The sequence below is a fragment of the Abramis brama genome, assembly GCF_963993115.1.
Source record: "Abramis brama genome assembly, chromosome: 10".
Taxonomy (NCBI): Eukaryota; Metazoa; Chordata; class Actinopteri; order Cypriniformes; family Leuciscidae; genus Abramis; species Abramis brama.
In genome coordinates this window covers 23142743-23155070 of record NC_139972.1, presented here as the reverse complement: position 1 = coordinate 23155070, position 12328 = coordinate 23142743, and the positions used below count along the sequence as shown (strand labels likewise).

The window sequence follows — 12328 nt, the reverse complement described above, 5'->3', positions numbered from 1 at the left end:
ATGAATTAAATAACAAATTAAATAATTATTTAATAATATATCATTATTAATACTGAAAAACTGAGTGGGAAAACTTTCCTCATTTATCAACTATATTTTAGTCTTTTTATTTTTTACTTAAAAATTTTGGAACATTTTTGGAAATACATTTGTATTATGATTGCTCTGATTAAAAAAAAAAAAAAACATTTCAGGGCAAATGTAAATATCAAGATAGATTTTAAATATTTCCAAAAGCATGGAAAATACAGGGTTTTTTTAACCTTTTAATCAGCAATTATTGTACGTTGATTCATTTATTTATTATAATTTATTTATTTTAAATTGCAGATGAGGCTAAATCCTAAAGAAGAAACTTACTTTCAGATAACCCCATGCTTCTGGTGGTCATTTATGAAACGTGTTCCTCTGAACATGAAGCACCGTTTTTAGAGGAACATAAATATGCAGTGAGTGATAGCAGAGGATAACAGATTTCCCTCAGCCTGTATGAGAGCACCAGTCAGTGTGATCTTTATTGGAAGTGATTGAGGGTGATGAGGAACTCTAAAGCTCGCAGCTCTATTGTTCTCTATGGGGCAGAGTGACTGATGGCTCCTTTTGTGGAGGGAAGGTGTTTTTCCAACCGCCTGTACTTTAGGGCTAATCTCAGAGGCCTCTGCAAGGAGTAGTGGAGTGTGCGTGGGTACGTCTGGCATGGCATGCACTTTTTTTTTGCATTTATTAATATGTGTGCATGTCTGTAATGTGAAAGGAGCAGAAACGAGCAGGATCAGGCGTATTGTGGGATGTCTGTGTGTGTGTGTGTTTTGAGGGCTGTGGCTGGATGCACTCTGAAGTGTGCCCTTGCAGACAGGGTTTTCCTCAAGGATGAGCAGGCCTCTGTCAGGGTCAGACAGGATGGTACCCTTGGGTCCGTTGAGAGATATCATTCCTCACAGAACATGGCCATGAGCAGCTTCAGATCTGTGTGCGTGCGTGTGTAAATGCTTTTAGGCTCCAGTGGTTATCTAAGTAGTGGTGCATAACATATTAATAATATCTGTTGTTGAATACCTCAAATGCCACAGAAATTTAGGATCATTGATACCCATTTAGACAGCAAAGCAAAAATTAACATGCACAGTCCTTTATTTCCCTGCTGAAAAAACTACTTGAACCAACCTAAAATCGTTTGATGGTCTTAACTGGTTTAAGCTAGTCTAATTGCTTCCCAGCTTTGCTAACCCAGCAAGTGCTAAAACCAGTGTACCAAGCCGGGAGTCCTAGCAATCCAGCTTTGACTGGTTGAAACTGCTCTTTTAGCTTATTAGAATAAAGTAGTACATTTTTGTTATTTGTTAGTGTTCATTTCGTCAGAATCTGCTGTCCATTAAACTGGACTGTAATACTTCTACCCCTTTAAAGGAACTTGTTATAGTCTGTTGATACTTGTGAAAAGTAATTATTCAAGCAATATTAAAATAATTTAATGGAATAATTTCATGTATTGTTACATGTCTTTTTATTATTCAAGGGTGAATGTCAAAGAAAGCACTGGTACATTTGGCATTGCTAATATTTTCTTCTCTGTTCTCTTACAGGTAGAAGATGCTATGCTTATGTTTGATAAAACTACAAATAGACATAGAGGTAAGTGCCCATTTGTTTTCTGTCTATGTGTATCTGTGGTTTTGCGTGTATGTGTGTGTGTAATGTTGTTATTATGAATGTCCTTCAGTTAGACGGTGCCGGTAGTCATGCAGTTCACAGTTGTGCTCTGAAGACATTGAAGCGTGAGTTTTCTGTATGAGTAGAGGAGCCCCTGTGCTGCGTGTTACATTATAGCATTATATCTTCAAGGACGTTTCATTTGAGCCCTGAAGGTCAAGGCTAATATGGTCCAATAAAAGAGCAGCGATTTCCGCTGCAGCCAATCCATCGACTCTATTTGATTAGTCCGACATTTACCATTGGATGCGCAGGGTGGAGTGTTTCTCGGTCATGTTCGCTCACGCCTGCAGGCTTGTGAGAAATGTCCAATACCTTCAGACTTATGAAATACTGGACTTGAGGTTATTGTTCTGTTACTTTATTTGTGAGACTTTTTTTTCTGAGAAAGAATGAGCTTAGTGTAGGGCTGAACGATGTTCTGTTTTAACATCGACATCGCGATGTGCGAATGAGCGATAGTCACATCGCCGGAACATGCGATGTGAAGGGTAGTAGCACCCACAGTGTATTAAGAGAGCACACAGTAAACACGAGTCAAAATCAGCTATTTGGGACTATTTCGTCTACAAAAAGGAGGATGTTGACCAAAAAGAGGTACTTTGCTGGAGTGTTATAAAGTTGTGGATGGTTGTCTTTTTTAAAAACTCTTTTATTTTTCGTGTTCGCATTTATGAGGAAAAAAACAATGTTAGCCTACATGACAGTTCTCAATTACGGATGCGACCGTTATGAAAGCGGCACTAAAAGACTGCTTTAAAACTTTCACAGAGACCTCAAACGGAAAGCACAAAGCCTTTCGTTAAAGCGAATTTCGTTTTGTATTAATTGTATCTTAATTTTAATCAGTGTTTCATTATCCAATGACCTGGAACTACAATATTGCAGGAGCAGCACGCACTATAGTGCTTTCACATATACTGCGTTTGCAGTTTGTAGGTTAACTGATCCGCGGCTGTACCAGAAACACATACTCACTATTTTTTTATTTCAAATCCAGAAGTTATCAGCAATTTTTTTATTTTCTACATGAACGCGTCACTGCATCAGCACCGAAAACATAGAGAGAGAGAGAGAGAGAGAGAGATTTTGGAATTCTAATTTTGGAATAAAATATTAAGTGGCCTTTTTGTCACTTGTAATGAAGCTTGCTTATTAGTGAAATTATTAATATCATGGAATGGTAATTATTGACTTTAGCCTGGATTGATGGCTCGCAATATCGCAATATATATCGTTGGGAAAAAAATATCGCAATGTAATTTTTTTCCAATATCGTGCAGCCCTAGCTTAGTGGAACCTTACAGGGATTTGGGGGGATGTTTTGTCTTTGCATAGAGGTGTGATTACTCCAAACACATTTACTTGTTCACTTAAAGGTGATGAGAAATGTGGAGATAAGAGGTTAAAAGAAGAAAATGAGGAAGTAGAGAGGGAAAGTGAGAGGAAGAGAGAAGAGAAGAAGATACGATGGAAAGGGAAATGAGGATCGGGAGAAGAAATGAGACAAGAAAAATTAGACGATGAAAATAGAAATGAGAAAGAAGAGGACGTGAAGGTGTGAGAAATGATCAGGGAAGAAGAAGAGAAATTAGGAGCTTGAAGGAGAAATTAAGGGAGGAGATGAGGAAAATGTCGAGGGGGAATGATAAATTAGGTGAAAAGAAGAAAAATAAGGGGATGAGAAGAGAAATCAGGAGATGAGAGAAGAGAAATGGGGGAGAGAATGAGAAATGAGGAGAGAAGGAGAAATAAGAGGCAGACAGAAGTGAAATGGGAAGCATAAAGGAGAAATTGGGAGAGAGAATGAGAAACAAGGAGAAATAAGAGAAGGACATAACTGAAATTGGAGCATAAAGGAGAAATTGGGGAGGAGAGAAGAGAAATTGGGAGAGGGAATGAGAAATAAAGAAAGAAGGAGAAATAAGGGTTGAGAGAAGAGATTGGAAGGATGAAGGAGAAACAAGGCAAAGAGAAATGGGAGAGGGAATGAGAAATTAAGAAGAGAATTGGTGAAGGAGAAATAAGGGGAGGAGAGGATCTATAGGGAGTGTGAAGGAGAAACAAAGGGAAGTAGAGAAGAAAAATGAGAAGAGGAGATGTAAAGAAAGGAGAAATGAGGCGAGGAGAAAAGAGAAATGTGGAGAGCGAATGAGAAATGAAGGGAGAGAGAATGACAAATTAATGGAGGAGAGAAGAGTGAAAAAGGAGAAATGAGGAGAGAGAGAAAAGAGAACAAAAGGAAATAAGAAAAGTATAGAAAGGAGAAATGAGCTGAGGAGAACAGAAATGAGAGGAGAGGTGGTCTTTGGTCATAGAGTGTTGTGTCGGCTTTATCCAGCTCTTATCCCAGTCTTGCTGTGTGGCTTTAGCAGCGATGCCTCTCATGAGGACATTATAAAGGTGAGCGCAGCTTTAACGGACAGCCTGAGAGAGAGAGAGAGAGCAGAGCAGGTGAAAAGAGAAAGAGGAAGCAGACACAGAGAGACATGCAGAGAAATAGCTAGCAGCTTCATGCTACAGTGTTCACAGGTATAGCATCCTCCTGAAAGCCATGAGAGAGATTCTTAGCCTTGAGTGGCCTTTGTGTGGGCTGAATGAAGAGGCCGAGGAGCAGCGCTGTGTCTTTTATGCTGTATAAGTGGCTTTCAGTGCTCCCAGATGGGCAGGTTGTGGAAATCAAGTGGACGGTATTAATCTTTCAACCCGAGATTTGCCTTTTAATCCATATCGGTCATATTTTAAAGGTGAGCTTGTGCGTGTCTGTTTTTGTAAGGTGTGCATCGCCGTTTTTTTCCCCTCTCTCACTCACACTCAACCGCACCCCACCCCACTCTCCAACCAAAAAAAGACTTCCTGTCCTCCTGGGCGTTGCAACGCTCTCGACAGCCTCAGAACTTTATCAGAACAGCCTTATAAGTCACAGCGATCAATCTTCCTTTTCGCACGATTAGCGGCTAAGCTTTTTTTCTTTTTTACTACTTCACATCCTCGAGTCAAAACAGTTCACAGGTGATCACAAATCGTCCGTTTCACCCAAACAGAGCATTTCTAAATGTCAAGTTGGCCTCCAATCCGAAAAAGACGTGTTTTCTTTTTTGAAGTGGAGATCAGAGCATCTAACAAATACACTCTGTGAACTTTGATCCACACTTTCTTGTGTTTCTCTGTTTCGCCTGTCCCCTGATGCCCCCATCTGGGTGCTCGTACATGCTCTTGTAAATACTCCCTTAGGGCATAGTGTCCGTATCTATAGGAACGAAGGGGGCAGAGAGGGTTTTCGAGGAGCCATGGCTCTCTGGAGAGCCCAAACTGTGTTTGAGAGAACAGGCAGGTCGGAGTGAAGGTGGAGAGCGTCTGTTTAGCGCAAGCTTCAGCCCCTAGTGGGAAAGAAACACTATTATACTCAAACCCTTGCGGATGTAGCAAAGTGCAGCGAGGTCGGAAATGAGACTAGCTGCCATTAAACACACCGCTGGTAAACACCAAATGCCAAACATTGTCGTCAACAACCAGCCATTTCCATTAAAGATCTTGCACGCTTTTCAAAGAGATTCCTCACAATAGCGCAGCAACAATAGCCGCTTGCAGATGCGTTTCGCTTTTGTTTACTTGCCGGTCGGAATATGTGCGATTGTCTTTTTGTTTATCCATGTCCCCCTTGTTAATTTTTTTTCTTTCCAATGGTATCTTCAGCTAAACGAGGTGCCGTGGGGGTCACCGGTTTTAATAGCCTCACAGCAATTACTTTACGTGGCTGAAGCTTCCACCGAAATTAAGTGGTCAACTGGACGGTAATGGGAAGGCAGAGAGAGAGACATTTAAAATAGTTTTTGAAGATTAATGTTTTAAATGAATGTTTTTTTTTTTTCTCCTGAAAGAAACCTCTGTTTGTAAAGATAAAGGGCAAATGGAAATGCAGTGAATGGCCAGTGCTGTGGCCTGGTTGTTTGCACACATGCTCCAGACACATTGAGTCATGGGTTTCAATGGCTGAAACCGATATATAATGATCACAGTCCTTAGATCACTAGAAAAATATATTTTTAATGTTCCAATTCAACAACTTTAATGACATATAGTATAATATGATTGATTTTTTTTTAAAGATATGTATCTTTTTCTAAATTTTGCATTTTTGTATTTCATATTTCAATATTTATTTTAGATTTTGCCTTTTTATTTATTTAACCATTCAATTTAATAAAAAAAATGATATATATATATCTCATAATGACAGTTACATTGAATTAGAATTTAAGTGACAAATTTAATAAAAATATGTAGTCATAACAGTTCAACTTAATTTAAATGACAAGTTTAATAAAACATTTTCTGATGTAATTTTTATATTTATTTATTTGATTTAGAATTGTTTGTATTTAATAATTTAAGTGACAAGTTTATGTATTATTTATTTGCTCTGTTTTGAGAAGATAACCATTCATCATCATTATTTATTTATTTATTTATTTATTTATTAATGAGCCTTGAAGATGTATTGTTATATCAATGTGCTCATGTGGAACACTAGAGTTCGAGTTTGAGTGGTGTTGTCTTAATTTCACCCCCTATTCCTCCCATCATTCCCTGTTCTCTCTCTACTTTGACTCTCGATCAATAAATGGAAAACTGCCCCCTTTAAACACAGAGTGATGGCGTTGGAGGAATGGACCAATGTGTTAAACACAAAATAAAACGACAATCACATCACTTCCTGTTCCCTCCACTGCAGCACAAGACAATCTCACACTCTGATGTATTACTGTCATCATCTCGACTGTATGCCTGTAACTGTGTGTGCGAGAGAGAGAGAGAGAGAGAGAGAGAGAGATGCTAGTGGATGTCAGAGGACAGAAGTAGAGACAGACAGTCTCTAATCCTCCGCAGTCTGTCTGTCTTCACACGCCCCTGCAAGACTATTCAACACTGTCCTTCAGCTCAGAGGTGACGAACATGCGGCAGCTAAAAGACGCTCTCTATTTATCCCCCTCTCTGCTCTCCTTCTCTCGTGAAAAGGGCGTTAGCCGTGCCATAATGGGAGGACAACAGCCAAGGTCTTGCATTCAAAGAGAGAGAGTGAGAATGATTGTGGTGGAGATCGAACTGAATGGTAGTAGAAATGCCAATAAAGTCTGTCCTTTTTTTTTTTTTTTGCGGTGTCTAGATAGGCTTTTGGCCCCATATACACTCACACTCCATCAGGGCATATTTTAGTCTCCTCATCTTTTATCTCTTCTCTCTCTGCCTGTCTGTCTCTCTCTCTCCCTTTCTGCTGCTTTTTTCTTCTTTCGCTGAACAAGTCTCAAGTGAATACGCTACATCTGTGCTTCACAAAATGAGAAACAAAGTCTGTGCTGCGCTAGCCTGCCGGAGCCTGATTTTACACACCTTAGCACAATTCTGCTCTAATAATCTCAGCGCTGAACATTCATCAGTCTGACTGTAGAGACACTTCTTTTGTCATCCAGGAAGCTCACCTAAATACTGGGCATGTGCATTATGGTAATTTCGACCACTTGGAGAGCTCGACAGATTAATCAGATGAGTGGGATGGAGGGTGATGGTCAATGTACACATGCCTCATATGAACTTCTTGGGCCATTGGGATTAAATTGCAAATTTCTGTTTTTCTCATCCTGTGTTGTGTACATTGTTCCAAGTCTGTATGCTGGTCCTGTATAGTTGTTTGTGGAACACAAAATGAGCTTGCTTGATTTATTTCATTTTATCTTTTTTTAAATCACAATTGCAGTTTGAGAGTTCTGATAGAGGGGAAGATTAGCAATGAATAATGACTCAAATTTTATACATACACGCACAGTATATTTATATATACATATAGTAAATAATATGTGATATATAATAGTACACAAATCAGATGTACTTTCATGGTGTTTTTGCTGCATTGAAAGTCTGCATTGTCCATGTAGAGTTGCAATACCAATCAGACTGTTTATATTACCACCCAAAATGTCTCCATAAATAACTATGTAGCTACAAATTTCATGTTTTGTTTTATAAATTACACATTTATTGTGTTTTCATGATTGATCACTGCTGTCACTTCCAAGTATTGAAATATTTGCGCAAAGTCCTACTCTGCTCTAAGCACAAGGAGCATGTGAACAATTGCTCAAATTTTATGAATTTGTATAACGGGTGACTTTCCCAGACCTGACAGAATAAAAGAGTTTTAAAGGGTCAAAATAAAAGAATAAGTGGAAGCTCTTTAGTTGTGGATGGCTTTTTCTGGCGTGGAATATTGCTGGCATGGCATTTCGAGAGAGGTTCATTACTGTTGTTGCCAGCTAACGATGCCCCTCATTGTCATTTAATAGGCTGTGCAAACAGATGTGTCCCTCCAAAATCAAATGTTTGTCTTTCTACATAGCTGACACTAGCACTGTGCGTTGTATCATTGTTTGTTCGTGTTCATAAGAGAGAGTTTGCGCATGTGGTCATGCCAGTTTTCTGTCTTGTGTGCTTGCATGCGTTCAGAGATATGTTTTTATGTTGGCCTATCTGTGTTTTTGCATGTGCAAGTACCCAAAAAAGACACAATTCGACATCTTTCACATCCCACCAAGTGGATTTCCGCTTTTGTTAATATTTCATCTTCAGATAATAATAAATGATATGATGAAATCAGCTGAAAGAGTGCTGTGTTCTGCAGATAAGAAGACAGAGTGTGTTTTTACAAGATCAATATGAAATGATAAAAACTTCACGATCAAGGTTAGTCAAATCGCTTCCAGAGTGAAGTGCAGCATTTTTTGCCTTTTCCCTTTGATCTGTGTTCCCGGTGGAAATACAGCTTGGTTGATTTTACGTCTCGTTGCTGAACACACCCTACAAGTCGTTCCCGAACACTATACAGAGTGTGCGTTTAGTCAGATGAACTCATGACACTTTTCATCCGCAGCTTTGAAGCAGATTTTGATAGCTTAATGATCTGCTAACATCTCTCACTTTTAATAAATGCCATAAAACACACATTTGCAGCAGAATCCCGCTCAGGCTCATGTACTGAGTTGTTTTTCTGTCGAGCAGACAACAGTTGAGGTTGTTGAAACAGTTGATCGAGAGTTAAAATACAATAGCAGGCATATGGTATTAGTTTTATACACTGCTGTGCAAATGTCTTAGGCATGTTGGTGTTTTCACCCCCCAAATTATTTTAAGCCAGTTGTTTATATCTTTTGCTGTAGTGTTTCTGTAGGAAATATCCGTTTACGTTTTCAAACATTCCTTTTGCCATTAATTTTTAATAATCCAGTGAAATTTTTGTATGCACAAGGAGTCTGACAACAGCCGGTCCTCCACACTGAGATCTGATCTCACTATCATTGAGTCTGTGTGGGATTACATGAAGAAACAGAAATGAGACACACTAAATCCATAAGAACTGCATCAACGTCTCCAAAACACTTGAAGAAACCTTCCTGCAAAGCTACATTACTGTGAACAGTTTTAGGCACTTGTGTAAAAATGCTGTAAAGTCAGGATGCTTTCAAAAAATAATGTCATAAATAGATTTTATTTGTCAATTAACTTTTTAACAAAATCAAATCAATATTTGGTGTGATCACCCTTTGCGTTTAAAACAGCGTTTGTCCAGGTACACCTGAGCATAGTTTATAGGTAGCTTTGCAGGTCAGTTCTGAATAAATAAGAAACCGCCACTTCATCACGGCACCTGTTAGTGGGTGGGATATATTAGGCAGCAAGTGAACATTTTGTCCTCAAAGTTTGACTTTGAAAGTTTGAAAAGCGAGTTTGACAAGGGCCAAATTGTGATGGCTAGACGACTGGGTCAGAGCATCTCCAAAACGGCAGCTCTTGTGGGGTGTTCCTGAACCACCAAAGGTGGTCCAAGGAAGGAACAGTGGTGAACCGGCGACAAAGTCATGGGCGGCCAAGATTCATTGATGCAAGTGGGGAGCGAAGGCTGGCCTGTGTGGGCCGAACCAACAGACGAGCTACTGTAGTTCAAATTGCTCAAGAAGTTAACGCTGGTTCTGATAAAAAGGTGTCAGAATACACAGTGCATCGCAGTTTGTTGCGTATGGGGCTGCATAGCCGCAGACCAGTCAGGGTGCCCATGCTGACTCCTGTCCACCGCCGAAAACGCCAACACTGGACTGAACATCAGACCTGGACCACGGAGCAATGGAAGAAAGGTGGTCTGGTCTGCTTTGGACAATGTTCTGCTGGGAAACCTTGGGTCCTGCCATCCATGTGAATGTTACTTTGACACACACCACCTACCTATTCATTGTTTCAGACCATGTACACCCTTTCATGGAAACGGTATTCCCTGGTGGCCTCTTTCAGCAGGATGATGCGCCCTACCACAAAGCAGAGGTGTTGACTTGGCCTCCAAATTCCCCAGATCTCAATCCAATCAAGCATCTGTGGGATGTGCTGAACAAACAAGTCCGATCCATGGAGGTCCCACCTCGCAACTTACAGGACTTAAAGGATCTGCTACTAACATCTTGGTGCCAGATACCACAGCACACCTTCAGGGGTCTAGTGGAGTCCATGCCTCGACGGGTCAGGGCTGTTTTGGCAGCAAAAGGGGGACCAACACAATATTAGCAAGGTGGTCATAATGTTGTGCCTGATCGGTGTGTGTGTGATATATATATATATATATATATATATATATATATATATATATAACCTTCCTTTTTGGTATAGTTATTCTCAACATTAACAACAATTGCACAATCATGACACCAGCCCTCATTTATTTGTCCACTTTTTCAATCTTTCAGGATGACAAAAATATACAAACCCTGAAGAACTCATCAATCACGGTCCATTTGCACACAGCAGTCGAGGATGCTTAACTGCAATATTCAGATGCAAAGTCTTAAGTGCAGTTACTTCTCTGTTTACTTGAACGTCTGAGTGATTATTATCTGCATCCCTGATTGAGCCTGAAGAGGGCTGGCAGGCTCAGATCAGCTGGATGGTGATTGGTAGATGACTAGGAAGTCTGTATTTCTCCATTTATATATTCAGTCAGTCTGACAGAGAGAGAACACAACACCCTCTTCAGTCTCTGGTTGTCTCGGAACAGTCAGGGCTTGATTCGCCACATCATGGTGAAACATTTTAACAGGTGGTAAGAAGATGGTTGTCAAGCGTTCCGTATAATCTTGACAGACTTAAAAGCATCTAGTATCATTTGAGAGTTTAAAGTGTCTACATGCACAATCTCACATCAGTTATGCTGAATCAATGTAAACACCTTAAACTATTTTCTTTTATCAGATAAACGGTTTATTTGCCAGGTTTATTTACACCTTTACATTATGCTGCAGTCTGAATCTCTTCATTCTTTCTTTTAGAAGCTTGGTGAGGAATGGTAAATATTATACAGTTTCATACCACTGATTTATCCCCATTGTCACCCTGAATCTGTGTTTTCTGCTCCAATCAATACGGTTTGATTGGACAGAACTACTGTGTTTGCTGTTTGTGGACGGCACTATAGAAGGACGTTCTCTAAACCGATCAGGGACATCCTGTGAATCAGCTGTACTTAATCTCTCCCGATCGCGTCTGCTTTCTGCTGACTGTGCTTCGGAAGTGTGGCAATAATGTAGCGCCGAGTGTGTAAACAATGTAAGTACTGTTGATCCGCAGAAGGTCCTTTAAAGCCCACAAAGGTTAGCTGAGTTTGCTTTGGCCTTTTGCGACGTAATGGCAGCAATTTCCACCGGCTTCACGTACGGCACAGCTTCCCATCAGAGATCCCTGAGTAAACCTAATTAGATATACCTTCACCTTTCCTGCTGGCGTGATTTCAAAAAGGGGCCGCACCATTCTCTTCCATTAGCGATTAATATCCTTTCTCCTTGTAGATATCTTTGCGCGATATTAGTGTTTAGCGCAGAATGTCATTGAAATATCATAGTTAATCATACACATTTTCTCAGCACCACGTTTAATTGGAGCTGCTCTAATCACTGTGAGGAGGAAATTATATGTTGAGTTTTCGAGGGAATGACGGAGGCCTGAAGCTTCAGAGATGCATTAGGAAGATGTAATAGGGTGTTTCTTCAGCTGCAGGTTCGTTAATGATTTTTTAAAACTAGCAGACGAACTTTAAATCAAAAATTTAATATTTTTTTATTTGAAGATCACATTAAAACCTTTTGACTGTGCCTTCATCATTTATTTTGGCAACTTTTTTGCAAGCTTTTTTTTTTTTTTTTTTTTTTAGAGCCCAACTTTAACATTATAAAACTTTATAAAAATACAAATTATTTTCATTTATTTATAATATTTTTATTTTTAAAACAACAAATGAAATGAACAATCTATTTCAGTATTTATTGTGTATCAATTTTCAAAAATTGTGACAACATCATTTACATAACAACAACCAATAACATTATATTAACCAAGACAACCACAACAGTAAATGGATAATAAAAGTGGATAATTATTTTGCTGAGTATTTTGTTTTTTTTCACTCAAGTGTAGAATACATAAATAGCTAGCTATGAAATTAGCCTTAGCAAGACAGAGAGTCTGCCATTTTATTACAAAAATGATTACATTTCCATCCATCATTTTCACTACACAATGTTAGCAACAA

At 39.3% G+C, this 12328-nt stretch overlaps 1 protein-coding gene across 26 annotated transcripts in view; it reads left to right on the top strand.

Annotated features, from left to right (window-relative positions):
- Window positions 1-12328, top strand: part of msi2b (musashi RNA-binding protein 2b) — a 257350-nt gene that overhangs the window by 140882 nt on the left and 104140 nt on the right. For all 26 annotated transcript variants that reach the window (XR_014608035.1, XR_014608036.1, XR_014608037.1 and 23 more), the window contains exon 7: window positions 1584-1632. Coding sequence is in view for 19 of the 26 variants with exons in the window: in XM_084127171.1 (XP_083983297.1) it covers window positions 1584-1632 (49 nt within the window). In the remaining 7 variants the exon portion in view is untranslated. The remainder of the gene's footprint in view (window positions 1-1583; window positions 1633-12328) is intronic.